This window comes from Magnolia sinica, chromosome 16, assembly GCF_029962835.1.
Source record: "Magnolia sinica isolate HGM2019 chromosome 16, MsV1, whole genome shotgun sequence".
In the NCBI taxonomy this organism is placed as follows: Eukaryota; Viridiplantae; Streptophyta; class Magnoliopsida; order Magnoliales; family Magnoliaceae; genus Magnolia; species Magnolia sinica.
The window spans coordinates 46,364,080-46,387,830 of NC_080588.1; the positions used below are offsets into that span (position 1 = coordinate 46,364,080).

Sequence of the window (23,751 nt, forward strand, 5' to 3'; positions counted from 1 at the left end):
GGGTTTGTAGCCTAACCTCCTCGTGGCTACATATTTGAAAATGGATTGGCTACTCATCTTGCCACAACCGATCAGTGCTTTGTGGGCCCCACCATGATGTATGTGCTTTATCCATGCTGTCCACCCAGTCTTCCATGTCATTTTATGATATGAGCTCAAAAATGAGTTTGATTCAAATCTCAAGGGCACCACACAGTTGGCCTTAAGAGGTTTTTGATGGTGTAATTCAATGACTACTGTTTTCCCATGGTGTGGTCCACCTGAGATTTATATCTGCCTCATTTTTTGGGATCAAGCTCTAAAATTATATTTTAAAATGGACAGACGGCATGGATAAAACACATACATCATGGTGGGGTCCATAATGCACCGACCACTAGCCACGGGAAACTAAAGTAGGATCGCCCCACGTCACGGACCATTGCCCCGGCACTAATTCCAATGAGAGGCTTCACAACCCATATTTTATGTGAGTCGCAGATAAGACCCCGCAATGATCCAAGAAATCGTAGAACCCAACCTCATCTGTTCCCATTTAAACCCGTGACGCAAACGCCCCTTTGTTGTCATGAATTTGTAGCGATCCTCAACACGCACGGGTGAAGATTTGTAAAAAGGTGTTGGAGCAAGCACTGAGGATGGCAGTTCTGGCTCACCATGTGATGATCCCATCCCGACCACCCGTCTAGAAATCCACTTTTTCCTGATCATGCGATGATCCAGACCTTCATGTACAGATTCCAATACTTACGGTGCCCATGGAGAAACCTCACTCATCGGAGAACTTTTGATCCACATTCAATGACTTGCAAAGATTCAGAAAAGCATTTTTTTATTTTTTTTTACATCTGTGATCCAAGTCATTTTTCCAACATTAGATCCTCACGTGCCACGTGGTTGGGTCCACTCCTTTCTCATAAAAGACGCGGATTGCATCCTACCCCGCCCGTCTCCAATTGGGAAAGGACAGGAGCATTGAGTGGCCACCGTGATGTACGGGTCTTATTCACACCGTCCTAGATCCAAGACATAATGGACTACACAGTGGAGATTAAACCATTACCGTTGAAAACTCCCTGGGTTCACAGAAGTTTTGGATGGAGCTGATATTTGTGTTTTCTCTTTATACGTGTCTTTGTAACTGTATAAATAAGTTGTATGGCAAATAAACACCACCGTGGGCCTTAGAAAAGTTTCAACGGTGAGAATCATTACCACCACTGCTTCCTGTGGTGTGGTCCACTTGAGCCTTGGCTGCTTAATTTTTGTGATTATAACATAAAATGATAATTAAAAAAAAAGAAAAGAAAAGAAAGATGGACGGTGTGGATAAAACCCATACACCACGGTGGCCACTTAAAGCTCTCGCCGTTCCCAGCTGGAGACGTGATGTATGATACCATGAATGAAGCAGATCCAAATCTTAGGTAGAATACACCACAGGGAACATTTGTGGTTGGCCATCAAAAATTTCTTGTGCACCACAAAAATTTTAGATGAAGATGATATTTGTGTGGTCTCTTCATCCAGGCATTTGTGACCTTATCAACAGGTAGGTTGGATAGCAAATAAACATTCCGGTGGCAATCAAGAAGTTTTTAATGGTGGGCATTCACTCACCACTTTCCTGTGCTGTGGTCCACTTAAGATTTGGATATACTTAATTTTAAGCATCATACATTAAAATTATATGCCAAAACGGATGGAAGACAGTTGTAAAGCACATACATCACTGTGGGCCCCAATGTCTCGATCCACAGAAGGATTCCGTCCTACCCGGATGCGGATTTCCTGCAAAAGCCTTGGGCCCGCTGCAGTGTTTGTGAGAAAGCCACTTCATCCGTTTTTAGATCTCATTTTATGACATGAGACCAAAAATAAAGTGCATCCAAAACTAAATGGGACCACAAAGATGAAACACTGGGAAAAGGAATGCCTTTTGTTGAAACCTTCCCAAGCTCCACTTTACTGTTTATATTCAATCCAAACCATTCATAAGGTCATTTTCATTGAGATGAAGTAAGAACATCATAAACTTAAATCGATATAAAACTTTTGTGGCCATATAAATGTTTCAACTGTGGTCACTAAATCTCTATTGTTTCCTTTCGTGTGACCCATTTAAGTTTTGGATACATGAGCTCTATAAACGGTTTGACGGAGTGGCTTTCCCACAAACATTGTGGTGGCCCACGCGGAATCCTTGCGCAGGAACTTCCGCCCGTCTCCAGCTGGGAATGGGCACGAGGTATTGCCGCGCCCCACAGTCAGTAATGACGTGGACCAATCAAGACGCAGGAAGACGCGATTTGTGCTTGTGGTGGATAGAAGATTTGTCACTGTGGCTGAAAGAGGATCCGAATTTTATAAAGAGGTGCTTATCATGGAGTCCAAAGCCATCCTTACAGAATAGCCCTCTCTCTCCCTCTCTCTCTCTCTCTCTCTCTCTCTCTCTCTCTCTCTCTCTCTCATGGAGCTTGAAACCCCCGAAACACCCGTAGCCCTAGTCGTTGGGGTAACTGGCATGGCTGGCTTGAGCCTGGCCGAGGCTCTCAAGAAGCCGACGGCACTCGGCGGTCCATGGAAGGTCTACGGAGCAGCTCGGCGGCCCAAGCCAACCTGGTTCTCCCCTTCCCTCCTTGACCTATACATCCAATTCAATGCTCTCGATCCTCATGACACATGTAAAAATCTCTCCATCATATCTGAACATGTGACCCACCTCTTTTGGGTGGTCCTCCAGGCACACGATAACGAAGAAGCTAACATCGCCACCAACTCATCGATGTTGTCTAATGTCCTCCATGTATTGACATCCAACTCAACTACATCTCGCCTCCGCCATGTAACCCTCCAAACCGGGACCAAGCACTACATTGGTCCCGACCTAGACCATGCAGGCCCTTCAGATCCACCGTTCCATGAGAACATGACCCGACTCCCATATCCCAATTTCTACTACGTTCTTGAAGACCTCCTCGCCTCTTACTCGCCCGCATTTACATGGTCAGTCCACCGATCATCGATAATCATAGGCGCATCATCGAGGAGCATTTACAACATGCTGCTCACGTTAGCAACGTATGCGTTGATATGCCGTCGAGAGGGTGCACCGTTCCGGTATCCGGGGAGTAGGTACACATGGGAGCATTTCTGTGATGCGTCCGATGCAGGCCTACTTGCCCAGCAACAGATATGGGCCGCAGTGTCAGACAGTGCGAAGAATCAAGCCTTCAATTGCACCAACGGCGATGTTTTCACGTGGAAGGCTTTTTGGACCGTTTTATCAGAGATTTTCGGTGTGGAGCCCGTTCCGCCATGTGGGGATATCGCAGAATTCAATTGGGTGGAAGAAATGAAAGAGAAGGGAGGAGTTTGGGATGCCATTGTAAGAGAGAATGGGCTACATGAGACTAAATTGGAAGAGATTACATGTTTTGGTGCTTCCAATGCTGTAATGAACTTCGGGTTTCAACATGTTAGTAGTATGAACAAAAGTAGGGAGTTTGGGTTTTTGGGGTATGTGGACACGCTCAAGAGTCTAAGGAAATGGATAGAAAGACTTAGGGAAATGAATATTCTTCCCAAAACATGAGGGCAGATTTGCAAATCGGGTGGGCCAGCATGGTGTGATTTAGCTAGTGGGCAGGATTAGGCCTGAGTCTTAATCATTCGATGGGCTTTGGTTATGGCGTGTTGCGACTACAGATAGTGGCCCAGTGCCAGAGTAGTTTATCTTGCATTGAAAGCGAGTTTGGACTGTTTTTGCAATTTTCTACCTTCATTACTTGTTTAGTGGGATATGCTACGTCACTGCATCCTTGCGTTTGGCTTTGATATTTGTCCTTTTAATAGGAAGATAACGAAAACGACAGCTCGTCTGGTGGTATGTCGCTGTGTTTGGCGCTGCGTGGCCAACATGATGTATGTGTTTTATATCCACGCCGTCCATCCAATTTTTTGGATCCAAAGTTCAAAAGAACCACACCACAGAAAACAGTGTGCCCACCATTAAAAATTTATTAGGGGCCACAAAAGTGTTGGATCAGGCTGAAATTTATGTTTTCCCTTTCTACAGGTCTGAATGACCTAATCAACAGTTAGGATGACAAATAAACACTATGGTGGGTGATAAAACGGTTTCAATTGTTTCATGTGGTGTGGTCCACTTGAGCTTCAGATATGGTTTCATTTTTCATCTATCTTATTTTTTGGCTCAAACAACGGTTTGGATATAACACATAACTCATGATGGGACCCACAGAACTTGTGAACAGTGGTACAGTACCAGCCAATCCGTTTTGGTTGCGGTAAGTTTCCGTCCTCAAAAGCTAGGTAATGCCACTGCGACACTTCGTTAGATCATGTTAGATCATGCTAGGATACGAGCCTATGAGTCCAAAATATGGTAGATCTAAAACTTAAGTGGGGCAGATTCAAATCTCAAGTGAACACATGACAGGAAACAATGAGGATCATATGTTCACCAATTAAACTGCACGGGCCACAGAAGTTTTGAATCAGGCTTTTATTTTTGCGTTTAATTTCAGTTGATCATCTCTATAGGAATGACCGTATAAACAGTTTGGATAACATATAAAACATAAAGGAATACCAAAGGAGATTTTAATGGTAGGCATTTTCCTACCCGCATTTTCTTATGGTGCGGCTCACTTGAGTTTTGGATATGCCTCATTTTTTTGCTAATGTCATAACATGAAAAAATGGATAGACATGGTGGATTTCTCATAAGCATTACTGTGCGCCCCACCTAGTTTCTGACTTCAGGAAAAATCTGCGTCCTTCTCACAGCCTCCTATTTTTTTTCTTTGTTCGTTTTTACTTTTCTTTTTTTCTTGTACTATGTGGAGCAATTTGATATTCTGGTGGGCCATGAGTCTTGGCGTTCAGAAATCATGCAAGTGGCTTGCATTATTCCATGGCGAGTGAGTCACTGTCCTTAAGCAATTCTTATGGGCACTCTGTTTTTTCTCACTTGTTGTTCACAACCTCAAGTGTAGGGTCAAGATGTAGTAGTAATTTCAGTAAGACTGAGGTCGAATCCACAGGAACCTTGGATGTATTCTGAATGTAACTAGAAGTAGAACTAGAAGAAGATGTAATCTAGATCAGGAGAATGTAGGAGAATAATGATAAATTATTTAACTAAAACTTGTAAAAGTAAAAGTGGTAACTAGGGTGACATGGATCCACTTGTAGCAATCGGAAAGATACCTTGTATTGATTCAAGGATACAACTAGAATCAGAATCCTAAGAGTCCTATCATATTCAATTGGTAAGAAGAGATTTGTCAGATCTCTGAACTTCTCATGGATCTAATCATGAAAGGATGAGAGGTGAAGATTTGGAAGTGATCCATCACCTAACAATGTTCTGGAGACAAGGCAAACAATAGTAATTTACTAAACTCATAACCAATCATAAGAGAATTGAAAAGATTAGGAGGATTTCATCACCTAACCATGCCCATGAGACGATGGTGAACAACGGGATTGCCTAATTTCACAATATCAATACATGAAAAGAAGATATCTCAAGGTATCGCAAATCTATGGTAATTTGAGTCACAACAGACCATTCAAAATTAAAAGCATTCCTTATAATCAAAGAAAGTTCATTAAACATGAATCAATGCATAGAAAAACACCTCATTACGCTACAAGCTTCACCTCTTAGCCCTAACTAAGAGGTTTAGCCAACCATGGATATGATTAACTAAAAACTCTTAAAAAACATTAAAAGAAAAATGAAACTAAAGAAGAAAAGGAAGAAAAACTCAATGGAGATGGCCCGCTCCACGGCTCTCTCTCTCTCTCTCTCTGCTCTTCTCCACGTCCAAGCCTGCCTCCACAGTTGCACTGATGATCCTGCACGTCCAAATCTCTCTCTCTTTTATAGTACAAGGTAGGGCGATGGCTGGAGTCGGTCGATGGAGTGCGTAGGTGCTGTTTATGCAGCAACAAGGACCGTGCAGCGAAAATTTCTTGCACAGTCGGTTTTAATCACAACGAGAAGGTTAGTTGCAGGATCTGTTCTGTTCAGCGTCCTTGACCTTAGTCGGACGTCCCCTGGGATCGGTTTGGACAGCCAAGATCATTGGACAGATCCTGGCCATGGACACAGAACGACATGGATCATCCGAACGTGCGTTGCGCACGTACCTGCGTTGGAATTGCGCTGAGGTGCTCGGTGGGCCCCACAATGATGTTTTCAGGGAAATCCACCTCATTCATTAGATTCCTCATGAAAAACCAGTCGGGAATGGGTACTTTTGCTCCAGTTTAGTACTGCCCGCTGTATCAAATCACCCCGCCGTTTATCCTCTATTTTCCGGTGATCTACGTGCGTACACATGCATGAGACTAAAAAGACACATTGGGTACGGTCTGGATCATTAAAATGATCCACAGTGGTGGCCCACTACCAATCACAGGCAGACATCATCAGTTCAATAGATGCTTTCGCGAAAGGAGTCAGGTCAGCCTGACTTTGACCGAGCTGACCGTCCGGTGCGGTGTGGGAGTGCACCGCCTGTGCACTCCCACATGTTCATGTGGGGTCCATTGTGATGCCTATGAGAAATCCGCTTCATCCATCCATTTTGTCACCTCATTAAGGGGTTGAGACCAAAATTGAAGCATATCCAGATATCAGGTGGGCCCCAGATCAGTGTTTTATCGGCTGATCTGTCTGTTGGGCCACTTCTATAAGGATCTAATGGCTGAAATTCGACGTGTACGGTTAATTTAGGGTCATCGGGTCAGATATAAAGTTTTGAGCCAAACGGATGGTGGGAACCCTTTGATCTTACATTCAGGATGACTTTCAAGCCTCTTGGACTTCAATTGTTTGATTTTCTCGGATCTTTGGTATGTAATTTATTCGATCTCGGTCCCCTAAGATCCGTCCCTTGCCTTGGTGATTTTTGAGCATTAAATTCATGCTTTTAGTACCCTTTTTTAGTCTCAGCTCTTAAATTCACCTTACGATAAAAACATGATTAAAATATGACATTAAGCATTATCATGTACGTAAAATCAGGTACTAACTGGGGATTAATATGCAATATTTGACCCTCAACACAATCTCCAACCAGCATTTTGCTAGCCCCAAGCAAAGTATGCAAAAAATAATTTAAGAATTATGGGATAATTTCTATAAACCCGAGTGATTTTTGAAAAGCAATCCAATCAATAGAATTCTAAGATTCATGAATGTTGGGCATTACTTTCTCCTAGAATCGAGCATACGGTAAACTTCATCGTCAAATTCAACGTATTAATCCATCAATTAGAAAAATTCTAAACATTGAGTTCCATGGGTGTAAAGTGCAACCTCGACTTATCACAATTAAAGGTCCAATCGTCAATTTTCATGATAACATTGATAACCAAAAAAAACATTCTGGATAATTCAACCTAAACCGAAACTTGCCTTATAGTTCAATCTTTTTATTCTTCCAGCTTTTGATTTTTTCATCGATGGCTTCACGCTATGTCAATCTTTTTAAAGATCTTTAACAAGTAGCCGTTTTCGAAGACAACTGTTTTTTAGCTGGATATTCTTCTCTCTGTTTTTTTTTAAGTTTTTTCAATGAACATGATGGACAAATTCCCAAGCTAGTTCCTTCCATGCTTAGTGATTACCAGGATAATAATTCAATATCGAACTAAAACCTTAATGTGTGAGTTAAATGTGACATGTGAAATCATGACTCAATCAATGTTTAAAATTTCTAATCATGGATTAATAATTCGAACTTAACTGTGGAATCCAACAGATAACTAAATCCAAGAGTCATAAATAACCAACATTAAGTATCTTATACTTCTAAATTAAAGACGACCTTCAAAATCACTTCGAATTCACAAGAATTTCCAGAAAAATTTTAAAAATTTTCACGAAATTTTGCTGAAGACTGAGAAAACACTGCTTAAGTAACCTAATCTCTCATTCCCAATCTAAAATCTACATTATCCTCAATGTAAAAGATATAAGCATGCAAGGCACGTGAAACAACAAAATTAAAGGAGAAATGATAGAAGGATAGTACCTGATGAAGGAGTTAAGAGGCTTTTTTCCAAAGAGATCTCAGCGTGAAAGTGGGTCAGCACAAGACTGAAACCAACAAAAAGCAAACCATTCTAGAGCAACTAGAAAGCAAACTATCCTAATGGCATAAAGCCGATTATCCTAAAACAACATAAAGTAAACTACCCTAGTCTTATGAAAGCAGGGGAAAAGCTACTCATTCATGCTGTAAGGTTCCTCATCCAGCACATATCTTAATAAATTTCTCAGTAGGTTCCTCAACAAGACCATTCAAAAGCCATTTTTGCAATAGGCTTGGATGCCTTGGAGCATGAATTTTCAGAGAAATTTATGGACCTCATCAAAAAATAGTCGTTGTATTATCTGAGGTATCCAAAGTATATATGATTCACCTGTGACAGAAAAAGTTTCAATGTTAGTACTCCATGGTGAATCAGAGACAACAGGTAGATAGAATTCAGAAAATTTTTCTGCGAATGATGTAGCCTCAATACATTCCGAAGTGTCAGACTTCCGTTCAATTGTTAGCTCTCCCTCCTGTGATAGTAAGCATTCAGGATCTATGGAGGGAAGGGTTTCAGGATAAGGGTTCTCTCGGTTACTGACAACTACCGAGTTGTTTTCTTGCCAGGCATTCACTACTCTTTTATCATAGGATCGTTTGAATCTGCAAAGTATGCCAAGTAATCATCCAAAGAGTTGGAAAATTCAGCTGAGAGTGACTCATTTTTCCATATTGAAATCTGTAATAAGATGCTTAAGAACTTCATTGTCTTTAAACGTAAATGGAGGTATGCTCTCTTGCTCCAGCCCTGCACAGATAGATTGATGATCAATAGACGAAATACTGATGTGAGGAATCTGTTCATTAATACTACTCAGAAGAGGCATTGAATCGTCAAAACTTGACAACTTAGATGGTGGCCTTAACTAGGTGGTTTCAAATTCCAGAATCTTATCGAAAAATTTGTCCATCTCCCTAACTATCTTCTAAGTCAATTCAGGGAAGTTGTCTAAACATGCATCACAAAGGTTAGAAGGTTTAGGTGAAAGTGGTTCATCCTGCACATTTAAATTAGCCATGTCAGATAGGTGGAGTAGATCACTATGGTCGAAAACTTCCTGAACCTCTTGATCACTGATATGGGCCAAACTTGAGATTGAATCCCAATATGCATCATCTTCCAATTCAGCGCAGTACACACTTGGAATGGGATCTCTTTCCTCACATTCTGTTCCTAGATTGGGTTGAGGTTCGAATAAACTAACCTCTTCCTCATCATTAAAATCAGGTGTGTCATGTGAGTGAAGTGTGTCAATATCATTATAAAACCAACAATGTCTCTGGATTATTCTTTTGAACCATCATCAAGATTGACTCATTGAAAAATTAAGCAAGATGCTCATTAATGGATTCTAACTCCTTATTCCAAATTTTAGAGTTCTCTATAAGCAAGTTAGGATCACTATCCTCGTATTGTGTTTCTAGATGGAGTTGTGGCTGGAACGAACTAGCCTCCATTATCTCATCATAAGTAGGGAATCCAAAGGAGTAATCAACAAAATCAATTGGCGGTTCATCTCTCCAATGTGTCGGGTTGAAATCACTTTCCTTGCACTGTATTTGTAATTTAGGTTGTGGTTGGGATGAATTAGTCTCTATTAGCCTATCGAACTGTGATTCAACTCTTCTAATAATTTTCTCATGTCAGTAACATAGTCTGTGTAACTCTGAGGTGACTCCTGTTGGATCGTTTCTGGTGGATATTCAAAAGTAGCTGATCCAAGAGGGTTTTCACCATGTTGTTTTACTGACTCAACTTAAAAATATTTCTGTTTCCACTGATCATAATCATACGGGTCATAGGTTGGGAGTTGATACACGTCATCATTCTAATAATCACGTACTATTTTCTTAACTCATGGAGTGTAATTATTTTCTCGCAGATAATCACTGTAGGACTTCTTAATCAGTGGAGCATCATATTTTTATTGGTTGAAGAAATTTTCAGAAAATATTTGAGGCATAGGCTGTTTCTCATCATAATCACCATACATCATTTCCCAAGATTTCTTAGCTATCTCACCATACTGACGTTCCCACTCTTGCATGGTGAAGCCCTAACTCTAAAAAGAAGAAATCCTATAGCAATATGGAAAGTAGGTAGAGGAGAAGTTAGAAAGCAGTTACCAGATTGGAAGAGATCTATATTAGAATCTTGTAGAACAAAACAAAATAAGTTAGTTTCTAAAAAGAAATTCTAAAATTAGAAAGTTTCTAAAAATAAAAATTAAAAAGATGGGTTAATTTCTAAAACAAAATAGAAAAAATCTTAATCCTAAAAACAGAAACTAGAAAAACCCTAATCTTAAACTAATTTTAAAACTAGCTAATATTAGAAAAACGCAACCGCCAATCCCTGGCAACGGCGCTAAAAACTTGTTCATAACCCTAAGTCTAGGGTTGTGATGTAGTAATAATCTCGGTAAGACCGAGGTCGAATCCACATGGACTGAACCTTTTACGTATTCTGAAAGTAACTATAAGTAGAACCAGAAGAAGATGTAATCTAAATTAAGAGAATGTAGGAGAATAATGGTGAATTATTTAACTAAAACTTGTAAAATTAAAGGTGGTAACTAGGGTGTCAAGGATCCACTTGTAGCAATTGGGAAGCTACCTTGTATTTATTCAAGGACACAACTGGAATCAAAATCCTAAGAGTCCTATCCTATCCAATTGGTAAGAAGAGATTTGTCAGATCTCTGAACTTCTTATGGATCTAATTATCAAAGGATAAGAGTGGTGAAGATTTGAAAGTGATTCTGTCACCTAACCATGCTTTGGAGACAATGCAAATAATAGCAATTTACCAAACCCATACCCAATCATAAGAGAATTGAGAAGATTAGGAGGATTCCATCACCCAACCATGCCCATAAGACGCTGGTGAACAAAGGGATTGCTTAATTTCACAATCTCAATACATGAAAAGAAGATATCTCAAGCTATCGCAAATCTATTGTAATTCGAGTCACAACAGACCATTAAAAATTAAAAGCATTCCTTATAATCAAACTATAATCAAAGAGAGTTCATTAAACATGAATCAAAGCATAGAAAAACACCTCATCACGCTACAGGCTTCACCTCTTATCCATAGCTAAGAGGTTTAGCCAACCATGGATATGATCAACTAAAAACTCTTAAAAAAACATTAAAAGAAAGAAGAAACAAAAGAAGAAAAGGAAGAACACTCAATGGAGATGGCCCGCTCCATGGCTCTCTCTCTCTCTCTCTCTCTCTCTCTCTCTCTCTCTCTCTCTCTCTCTCTCTCTCTCTCTTTGCTCTTCTCCACGTCCAAGCCTGCCTCCACGGTTGCACTGATGATCCCCCACATCTAAATCTCTCTCTCTTTTATAGCACAAAGTAGGGCAGTGGTTGGAGTCGGTCGGTGGAGTGCGTAAGTGCTGTTTACGCAGCAACAAGGACTGTGCAGTGAAAATTTCCTGCGCAGCCTGTTTTAATCATAACGAGAAGGTTAGTCGCGGGATCTGTTCTGTTCAGTGTCCTTGGCCCTGGTCGGACGTCCCCTGGGATCGGTTTGGACAGCCAGTATCATTGGACCGATCCTAACCATTGACACAGAACGACCTGGATCATCCGGACGCACGTTGGGCACGTACCTGCATTGGAATTGCGCTCAGGTGATTGGTGGGCCCCACAGTGATGTTTTTGGGGAAATTCAGTCCATCCATTAGATTCCTGGTGAAAAACCAGTCGAGAATGGGTACTTTTGCTCGAGTTTGGTGCGACCCACTGTATTAAATCACCCCACCATTCATCCTGCATTTTTTGGCAATCTACGTGCGTACATGTGCATGGGACCAAAAAGACACCTTAGGTACGGTCAGCCCCCCCCCCCCCCCCCTTTGGACACAATGAACGGTTCAGATCATTAAAATGATCCACAGTGGTGGCCCACTACCGATCACAGGCGGACATGGTCCGTTCGCTGGACGCTTTCACAAAAGCAGTCGGGTTAGCCCGACTTTGACCGGGTTGACCATCTGGTGTGGTGCAGGAGTGCGCCGCCTGTGCACTCCCACATGTTCATGTGGGGTCCACTATGATGCATGTGAGAAATCTGCTCCGTCCATCCATTTTGCCACCTCATTTAAGGGGTTGAGACCAAAATTGAAGCATATCCATATATCAGGTGGGCCCCAGATTAGTGTTTTATGGGTCGATCTATCCGTTAGGCCACTTCCACAAGGATCTAATGGCTAAAATTCGACATGTATGGATAATTTAGGGTCCTCATCCCAGATATAAAGTTTTGAGCTAAACGTATTATAACGCCCTGAAAATTGAGGGTCGAGCAGGTACCCAACTCCCGAGTTCCAACGCATCACTTATGCAACAGACATAATGATGATTTGATGTTGTCCATGTTAGTGTATAAAATATGAATGAGATTAAGCTAAATCAGCAGATCATACTCCAGGGACAGTTAAATTTATGCAAGTGGAAAACTATAATCAGAGTATAAAATATATAAATCATTGTAGGTCCCCAAAGTATGAACACATTGCCAGGTCAAATAGTTATAAGTATTAATTCAAAATATAAAATATCAAAAGAGCAGTAGTACTCTACAAGCATGAACCCTGAAGCCCCGTCGATTCAAAACGGTCTACAAGAACCCGCTAGAAGACTGTATATATGAGAATGCCTCCTCATCATCCTCAAAATCTGACTCCACCTCGCAAGCTACGCCATCATCTGAACCTACAACAGGGTCTGGTTGGTGTGTACAACACCCTCCCGTAACGTGGGAGTGAGTGATCAACTCAGTGGAATAATTAAGCAAATGTTAACATGTTATCAAACCATTCAAGCAGTAATGATATAGCAATACAACAATCAGGTCCTGAGTACTCTTGTTAATGCAAGAATGATATGAAATAATGATGCATGCCCTTGCCTGCGCTCCCTTAGCGACTTCATCTCACGATCACACATGAAACACTTCCTCAGTGCTTGACCTGCTACGCCAAACGCACACGTAATGCAGTGCATGAGTGTGATTACCAAGTTCTTATTAGTCCTTTTCATATAGTAGGATTGGAAAGCTAAGGTACCTCCCTTATATTAATTCCCAAACAATAATCCATTCTAGGGTCGTCAGTCCTAGTAAATCTCATACGATGTTGCAGTTCTAGGTCACTACAAAGGGCTCGTCACCTGATCAGTGTAGGCCTAGTTTGTACTCTGGTTGCTACGAAAAGGCTCGTCGCCTCAACGCAGTGTCAGAGTACACTTGTGGTCACTACCACCCACACCCTATCAACTGGCAGTCTATTTTTGAAGGCTCGTCACCAACCTGACTGAGGACCACAGCTAGGCTCCGTAAGGGTAGGCCGACAACTCGAATATAGTGTCCCATACCACCGTATTTGGCTCATGAGTTTGGGTTGCTCACTGGTCACTACGGGAAGGCTCGTCACCCCAGCGTAGGCCGACAGCTTGACCATGGTGTCCCATACCACCATGCTCGGCTCATGAGTCTTAGCAGATCGAGGTACTAAGGTTAAAGGGATTTTCCACTGGTGAGTTTGGCACCTTAGATTCAAGCAGTAGCGCCCATACATGGTGAACATATATCGGGTCAATCGGGTTACTTGACGAGCTCGACTAGTATAAGCGCACCTCGAGTTAATCGACATGAAGTGCGTAAGCACTCTATGTGGCCTAACCACTGTCGAAAATCGAAGTACGGCTCAGATTCATCGAACACGTCCTACGTGGTGAAACAACCTTAACCACCAAAACAGGGCCTGTTACCGATTGCATGGACTATACTATAGTCCCAAACACATTTGGATATGAGAAATATGTACACATGACAATCATACAACATTTAACAATCAATGCAAACATGGAAAGCATTTGAATGTATAATGAAACACATATAACATGTCATTCTACATATACGTATTCTACACAAACCACGCTATTTAGATTACAACAACTTGAAGGAATTTATGCATATAACTACGGTAGTTGAGAATCCTATCCCAACAACCCTATTAAGTACAATTCATGTAACTACTTCACATACAGTCATTGTGCCACACACTTACACTACACATATCAACATACACAACATATGTTGATTATAATATATATGTGGACAAATCCTCGCAACAAGGAGTTGTCACGCACATTAAAATTCATCTATTTGCATTCCATAGACATGGCTGAAACAAATCATAATTCCATGTCCATTCAGATATTTTAACAAACACATATACTACACACTTTTACATACATGTATTAGACTAGTTATGACATATATCCTGGTAAGTCCTTTTACAAAGGAGTTGCAACATACACAACAAGCATATATTCATGGTTAATAATCATGGGAAGCATAGATCCAAATTCCATATTCATTCAATCATATCAACAAACACATGGAATACACTATATTCAACATAATTCATATATATATGTGTAAAGCACAGGAAACGTCCTATTTAAACATGTGATAACAATCAAGTTAGTCATAAATCATTAACTGACATTGAAAACCTTGAAAACCATAACTTAAACGTTCATAGTCTGCACCTTTTGCTAGTAAACCCATACTGAGCTCAGTTTGAACACTGTCTTTGTCTACGGCACAACGGCTACCTAAATCATAAAATAGAATAGTTATTTCGTCGATATCTCTATTTGGATTTCTAAAACGAGATTAGGGTTAAGATTTCTTACCCAAATCGGAACCGAAACAAGTTGAGTAACGTAGTAGAGAAGCGAAACGGCGTGTGGAGTTGTGGGAAAAGATCCCAACAATAATCCCCAAGAATCTCTCCTCATTCCTTCCTCTTTTCTCTCTTTTTCTTTCTCTCTCACCTAGGGTTTTTAAGAAATTCGTATAGATTGGGAGTGAGGGGGTGTAAGGGCTATTTATAAGCTAAGAATCGATGTTAATGGCCCCAGGGCCATGGTATACTTAGGTTATACCCAAATAATGGCTATTTCAGTCTAACGGAGCACTTCTGGTGGCCCTTTTTCTGCGTGCGGTCGGACTTAAGCTCCCTGACATTAGATCTAGGTCAAGCTAAGTTTTTGATCTGATCGATTTACAGATCGACCGTGGCGAACCAGTTTCAGTTCAACGGTCACCGTACTCGATCAGGGCCACAGGTGTACTAACATGTGTTAAAAATTTTCTCTGATCCGAGGGTATAGTTGGGTCAGATTCTGTAATGACCCAAAAAATTTTGTGCCAAGACCCGAGTACTACCTCTATTTTCCTTAGTAGTTAATTGGGGTAATTAGCACTAAACTCGATTGCTTGTGAAACTTGCATCAATCACTTTAAATTTGATCTGCATGACTCAAAACCTGTAGAATCATTAGCGCTAAGTTACTCTGAAATCTGAGATTCATCGCTAAATCCAGTTGCTCTTAGGAATTTTTGGAAGCTTTGGATCGGACCTGGACCATGCGTCGTAAGTCCGATAGCAATGATCTTGGCTGTATTGGTCACCATGTTGGACTTGGCTATCACCTTAAAAATCAAGTCCAGATGATGTTCTGGGTCGATTTGATTGAGTCCGGAGTGAAGAGTGTGAGAACGGTGAGAAATTAAATAAGATTTTATGAAATCTGAGTTGTGTCGCTTGCGCGATGATTTTAAGCAATCTGACCGTTGGATTCTGACCCAATTTCACCCTCGGATCAGGGAAGATGGCCCAGGCAGGTCATAGTGCTTGTGGTCCTGATCGAGTTTCGGTGACCGTTGAATTGAGTGTGGTCCACCACGGCTGATCTGAAGATCCGGTCGGTACGAAATCTTAGCTTGACCTAGATCTATGGTCAGCGAGCTTAAGTCTGACCTCTCGTGGAAAAAGGCCCACCGGAAGTGATCCGTTGGATCGAGAGAAGCCTGTTTTGGTTATAACCTAAGTATACCTTGGCCCTGGAGTTATTTTCATCAATGTTAGGCCTATATATAGACCTTAAAACCCTAACTCTCTTTTCCATATGAATTTCCTAACCCTAGCTAAGAAAGAGAGAGGAAAAGAGAGAGAAAGTGAGAGAGAAGTTGTTGAATCATCTTAGATTCTTTCCTGTTCTTCTTCATCCTTAAACCATCACTTTTGAATCGTTATTCCGGCGATTCTAAGTTCCTTCTTTGGGTAAGTTAACCTAACCCTAATATGTTTTAGAGCTTGGAATAGTTTATGTGTTGTTGTAGCTCATTTCTATTCTTGTTTTAGGTTATCTAGTCGCCGTTGACGAAGACATATCGTCTGAATCAGTTCGGTGTTCTATTTCTAGTTTAATGTGCGGACTTTACTTGTATAGGTTATGGTTTTCAAGGCCTTCAATGTTAGCTAATAGTTTATTCTTGTTATGGATGAAATTTCACATGTCAAATGCTATGTTTATCTTGCGTTCCTGATATGTATGTGTTATATTGCGATTGGTGTATTCTATGTATATGTAGGAAGTACCGTATATGTATAAAATATGAACCTGTGTTTGCCGTGATTAATTGTCGTATACTGATGCTGATTATATGTGTGTCAACTCCTTGGCAAAAGGAATTGTCCAAATGCATGTATTTCAACATACGTCATGTATGTTGAACTATGTATTCTAAGTGTTTGTAGAAATGTCTGTATGATTTAAAGTGTGATATATTAACCTATTTGCGGGCGTTGAGAAGCAATTCTCAACACTCCTATTGATGTATATGATTTCCTACATGCAAGTCATATTCCTTGTTATTTAAGTTCCAGTATTACTTGTGTGTAAATCCATGTTAAGTTGATATTCTTCAAATTCTCATATGCTACATGGTTGAAATTGTTGTTCCATTACTGTTCTAAATTCAATATGAATATCTGTTGTAGTGGAATGCGTTTGGGACTATGGAATAGTCCAGGAAATCGGTAATCGGCCTTGAGATTGTGGCTGAGGTTGATTTTGCCACATAGGACGTGATTTGACGAACTCGAGTCATATTAGAGTTGTCGGCAGTGATTTGGCCACACGGAGTGTTTGCGCACTCTATGTCGTTCAACCCAACGTGCGCTCGTGCTAGTCGAGTTCGTCAAGTAAACCGATTATCCGATGTATGTTCACATGTATGGACGCTATTGTTTGAGTCTAGGGTACCAAACTTACCAGTGCAAATCTATAAACCGTTGTACCTTGATCCGCTAAGACTCATGGGCCGGACATGGTGGTATGGGACACCGTGGTCGAGTTGTCGGGCTATGCTAGGGTGACGAGTCTCCCCGTAGTGACCAGTGAGCAACCAAACTCGTGAGCCGATTATGGTGGTATGGGACACTATATTCTTGCTGTCGGCCTACATTGATTGGTGACAAGCCCTTTGTAGTGACCTCGAGCATACCTGGATACCGCATTGAGGTGACGAGCCTTATTGTAGTAACGAAGGTATGATAGGCGTGCATTGATTGGTGATGAGCCCTTTGTAACGACCTAAAACCATATGATCGTCTGAGATGTCTAGGATTGACGACCCTAGAATGGATCACTGTTTGGACGTTGATATGAGGAAGTTACCTTAGCTTCCCAATCCTGCTGTATGAAAAAGACTAATAACAACTTGGTAATCATGTTCATGCACCGCATTTGCATGTGCCTGGAAGACGTGGCGCACTTTGAGGCGATGTCATGCGTAACGTAAGATGAAGACACTGAGGGTGTATGCGTGAGGGCACGCATCATTCTATATACATCCTTGCATTAACAAGAGCACTTGGGATATGTTTGATTGTTCTGCTTTATCATTACTGCTTGATTGAATTGATAACATGTTAACATTTACTTTATTGTTCCACTGAGTTGATCACTCACTCCCACGTTCTGGGGCGGTGTTAAACACCCACCTGACTCTGTCTTAGTTACAGATGTTGATGAGACCTCTGAGGCAGAGCAAGAGATCGAGGATGATGAGGCTGCATTTTCTTTCATGCAATTTTCAGGCGGGTTCTAGTGAGCCTTGTTCTGATGCGTGGGATTCTGAGATTTCTTTTGGGATTAAACGATGTAATTTGATACTTGTAATTTTGATAGTAACACTTGTAATATGACCTGGTATATATATGTATTTCAGGAATTTGCACATGTACACATATATTTCATTAAGTCTTCCGCTTGCGTTCTTCACTTATCCCTGAATTATATTTGTAATTTGGCTTAATCTATTCCATGTTTTATGTACTCATATAGACAACATACATCCATCATTCAATATGTTGCATAAGTGATGTTTTGAAACTCGGGAGCTGAGTTATGCTCGACCCCCGAATTTCAGGGCGTTATAGATTCTGATGGTCAGAATCCTCAGATTTGGCCTGTAAGAGAACCGACTTAATTCACTTAAGTTTCAGTTCATTTTCTAAAGATATTCGCATTTCTCACACACTTCGCTCCAGACTCAAGTTATGCATTTCTGAGTATCATTAGGACTTGACTTCCGAGGTGCATGTCAAGTTCAGTGAGGCGGTCCTAACCGTATGGTTCACAGTAACCAGACTTTCAACGTGCGGTCCAGGTCTGATATAAAGTTTCAAGGTGCTCCCGAGAGCAACTGGGTTTTGAGATGGATCCTAAGTTTTAAGATAATGTAGCGTTAATGATTCTATATGTTTTGAGTCTTGCATTTCATATTTAAAGTGGTTCGAGCTAATTCTATTGATTATTCAGTTTAGCACTTAACTAAATCGTGCCCTAATTACGATAGAATAAGGTCCTAGGGTAGTTCTACGTCCCTTTCTGGCACTTTCAGTTGGTATATTATTTTAATTATTATTTTTATTAGTTCATCATCAAGTCCACTTCATCCCTACCAAATTTTATTAGATTTCAAGTTGTAGAAAAACTCTAAAAATTCTAAAAGCAGCAGCTGTCTAAACTAATAATTTTCAGATAGTTGCAACAATGACCTATATTAACTATCTTAAATATTTTATTATATTTTTTACTTATTTTTATATAAAACTATACTTATCATGCTTCAATTTGGCTTTTGAATCACCTAAATCGGAGTTATAACGATGGAGATATGACTTTTCAAAGTTGTCGAAAAGTGCAGAAAACGGGCCACCTGACCCGCTGCGACCCGCTAGGTCCGCTGGCCGACGAGGCCTTGTGGAACTGGCAAGGTCCTTGCCAGTATCTGGACCTTCCGATGAGGGGTCGCTGGTGAGGCGAGGTCCTCCCCCCCCCCCCCCCCCCGTGGGTGCCGGAAACATGCAGAGCCCACCTCGAGTCCCCTCGATTTGCATCGTTTGCCCCCCGAGTCGTTTGATGTGTTTTTAGGTCCCCTTTGCAAACCAAAATGAGTTGTTTAATGTGTAATATATGATTTTGGGGTAGGAGAAGCTGATCTATCCAAATAAACTATGTATTTCGTGAGATTTTAAAAGGTTAAGGGTCAAAAACACATTTTATTTATTTAATTACTATTTATAGTAAATTTTAGTTTAAGTATCATTCTTCATCACCTAAACTTTAGGATTCATGTCTAATATAATAGTACTTAGAAATATTTGAAGAATAAGTGGTGAATGGTGAGATTTTGAAGGAAATTGGTTAAAAAGGGATTTGACGCTTTGGGATTGAGTTCTAAGAAGTTAATAAGGTGTTATGATCAATCCATTGCCCAAGGACGTCTATTTCCAAGTTGGCAAAAAATCTGAGATGTTACAATCTACCCACCTTAAAAACAATTTCGTCCCTGAAATTGCCTAAGGGAGTACGTATAGATTTGATTATGTCATTTGCCTAAGTCTTGCTTGAGTTCAAGTTTATGTGCGTGGTAGGGTCTATACTATCTATGCTAGTCTGGTACATTTTAGTCTACCCCCTTAAAAACTTATTTCTTTATCTCTTACTTATACCCTGATGGTTGCTACAATTTATTTCTTTATCTATTTGGAGTCTTGACGATGATTCCCATCTATTTGGAGTAAGATATATGTTTTTAATGGTCAACCAACACGGAGAGACAGTTGTAATGGGCTTGATCCTGATACATCGATCATCTACCTGACCAGGGTAGAAGGCTCATGTATCTCTTCTTAGTCCTGGTGGATCCTAGTCTTCTGCTCGGTCAAAGCAGTGAGTCCATTGGTAGTCACCCAGGATTGAGAATTGGGTCAAGCCGTGAATTTTTTGTAGTTGTATATTTCAGTAACTCCGTAGTCCGATCACTCTAAAAGCTTAGGGAATGCCCATTACTGAAAGGTTCAAATTTCTTATTTCTAAGGTTGCCCTTTAGGTCTTGATCTAAGAGAGTCCTCATTTTAATCTATGTCCGAGGAAGGGGTAAATCAATATCGTAATAGATCATCCTAAGGAGGTTTCTAATAGTATAGAATTGGCTAAGGTTTCTATTAACATTTGCGGATACACTAAATTTGTTTATTGTGACTTAACTCGTAACTATTGTTAAGCATATTCTTTAATACGAAGGTTCAACTCCTATTTAGTGACCATTTAATGACCTATCCTTTCGTCTAACCTGAATCAATTTCCTTCGATCCTGGGCCAGTGGGGCAAGGGCCAACCATGCTTCCGCTACGCCACTTTGATTAAATGGAAGCATTAACTAACCTAACTAGATTGGGCTCATAATGTTCTACCCCCCCTTAAAAATTATTTTCACCCTCAAGGCTCAAGGATCTATGCCCTGATCCATATGTCGGAACAAGGTGTAATTTAAGATATATCCTTGACATGAAATGGGATACGATCTCCCAATACATTGGTCTTCCTTCCATCGATGATGTGTGATATGGTATTGGTACCTATGGTTATAGAAAGAAGCTAAAATGATGGGTATTGTGGTTGATTCCAGAAGTGGGTGTGAGTTTGTGGCAAGATGCCTGATTCTACTCAAGAAGGAACTTTTGCTACTGTCCCGACTTACCCTCTTTAATCATGTCCAGTTTAATACCATAAGTTAATCTATATATTATTAGTACATAAGGAATTCGGATAAAATAAGTTAACGGGCAGACTATCTTTCTAAATTCATATGCACAATATGAATGCCAGAATGGTCTATAACTCAGGACCCTATTTCCTAACTGTCTGTTGCCCATTTGAGAAATTTCTTAGGCCTACAGAAAAAAAAAATATCCTTATTGGCTATATGTTTTTAACACTTCCCAAAGGTGAAGTAATAAACTTTTGGTTATAAGTGGTCGGGCCAACACGGAAGGAAAGTTATGTAGTGGGTCTGAGCCGGATACATAGACCTTCTTCCTAGCTATGATAGAAAATTTGTCGTATCAGTTTTTAATCCTAGTTGATCCTGATCTTCTGCTTGATCAGAGCATAGAGTTCATTGGTAACTACCAGGATTGAGAATTCGATTCAAACCGCGAATACTTCGCTTATATATAGTTCCTCTACTCCATGTTCCCGATTGTAATAAGTCTTGGGAAGGCAATTCTAATCGGTGTATTGATTTGACATAACGTTTAATCCGAGGGATATATAAGTTTCCACTAAGCATGAATTGTTTCTAATCAAAACAAGCTTCCTAAGAGTTACTAAAGAAGCCTATAAGTATTAAGGAAATTCAACGAAGGAACGAGGTCTCACTCTAACTTAATCATGACAACTAACTAAGTCTATATTTCAATTACCTTAGCATAATCAGTCTTTTACATTCCTTAGTATAACCAGTATCCTAGTCTTAACTTGGGAGTAGCTGTACTCCAATAGTTGTAATTCAAAGTCTATGCTCACATGCTAGATGATTTCGTACCATTTCTAATACAGGAAATTATTTTATCACTTAGGGACAAAAGTTGTCTGATTGGAATTGAGTTGCCCGGACTTGATTTTAACTGCGCTCGAGCACTTCACACATAACCATATCGGCTAAGGAGGTTCTAGGGTTCACGTTATTAATTTATTGAATTTCCTAAACTGTCAGATCTTTCGAAATCTAGGAGTACCAACTCTAGGTCCAAAACTCTAAATGTCTCAACATTTGATGGTCATTGTTGTTTATATAATATTCATTCTCAAGGTCCTAGTTTACTCCCCTCTAAATTTCTTGGTTTGGGTTTTTAGGCCCGTAGGGTCCGTTTTTTCTAACTGTACATGCACATATTCACACTTTTTTTTGGATTTGTTTCGAGTTCGAATTTGTCAAGAACAACTCCAATTCGTCGACTAACAGTATAAATGTGATTAAGATCCATTCGCATGATCTTGAATGCGTACGGGATAAACTACTGTAGTCAATTTCGATTGTCGGCGAAACTTGGGATTCTACTGTGGTTTCTAGATTCCATCGCCCCCTTCCTAAGTCAGAGTGTGTCAGAGTGCGTCGTGTTACCATAACTCAAGTTTAATTTAATTCAAATCATGCTCTGATACCAACTTGTAATGCTCTGAAAATCGGTGGTCAAGCAGGTACCCAACTTCTGAGTTCCAGTGCATCACTTATGCAACATACATAATGATGATTTGATGTTGTTCATATCAGTACATAAAACATGAATGAGATTAAGCTAAATCAGCAGATCATACTCCAGGGATAGTTAAATTTATGCAAGCGAAAAACTATAATCAAAGTATAAAAACAAAGTATAAAATATATAAATCATTGTAGGTCCCCAAAGTATGAACGCATTGCCAGGTCAAATAGTTACAAGTATTGATTCAAAATATAAAATGTCAAAAGAGTAGTAGTCCTCTACAAGCATGAACCCTTAAGCCCCGTCGATTTAGAATGGTCTACGAGAACCCGCCTGAAGACTGCATATATGAGAATGCCTCCTCATTATCCTTAAAATCTGACTCCGCCTCGCAGGCTACGTCATCATCTGAACCTACAACAGGGTCTGGTTGGTGTGTACAACACCATCCTGTAACGTGGGAGTGAGTGATCAACTCAGTGGAACAATAAAGCAAAGGTTAACATGTTATCAAACCATTCAAGCAGTAATGATAAAGCAATACAACAATCAGGTCCTAAGTACTCTTGTTAATGCAAGAATGATATGAAATAATGATGCATGCCCTCGCCTGCCCTCCCTTAGCGACTTCATCTCAGGATCGCGCATGAAACACTTCCTTAGTGCTTGACCTGTTATGCCAAATGCACACGTAATGCGGTGCATGAGCGTGATTACCAAGTTCTTATTAATCTTTTTCATACAATACGATTGGGAAGCTAAGGTACCTCCCTTATATCAATTCCCAAACAATAATTCATTCTAGGGTCGTTAGTCCTAGCAAATCTCATACGATGTTGTAATTCTAGGTCACTACAAAGGACTCGTCACCTGATCAGTGTAGTCTTAGTTTGAACTCTGGTTGCTACGAAAAGAGTCGTAGCCTCAACGCAGTCTCAGAGTACACTCGAGGTCACTACCACCCACACCCTACCAACTGGTAGTCTATTTTCGAAGGCTCGTCACCAACCCGACTAGGGACCACAACCAGGTTGCGCAAGGGCAAGCCGACATCTCGAATACAATGTCTCATACCACCGTATTTGGCTCACGAGTTTGGGTTGCTCACTGGTCACTACGGGGAGGCTCGTTTCCCCAGCGTAGGCCGACAGCTTGACCATGGTGTCCCATACCACCATGCCCAG

The 23,751-nt window shown here is 40.5% G+C and overlaps 1 protein-coding gene across 1 annotated transcript; it reads left to right on the plus strand.

The window, feature by feature from the left end:
• Positions 1-2,418: 2,418 nt before the first annotated feature.
• On the plus strand, positions 2,419-3,837 carry LOC131228729 (3-oxo-Delta(4,5)-steroid 5-beta-reductase-like). The gene has a single exon (XM_058224582.1). The coding sequence runs from the start codon at positions 2,471-2,473 to the stop codon at positions 3,593-3,595; it is 1,125 nt and encodes a 374-aa protein (XP_058080565.1). The 5' UTR covers positions 2,419-2,470; the 3' UTR covers positions 3,596-3,837.
• The last annotated feature ends 19,914 nt before the right edge of the window (positions 3,838-23,751 follow it).

Bases quoted from the DNA above. Each gene is read 5' to 3' on its own strand.
- LOC131228729 (XM_058224582.1), top strand. From the start codon at position 2,471: ATGGAGCTTGAAACCCCCGAAACACCCGTAGCCCTAGTCGTTGGGGTA.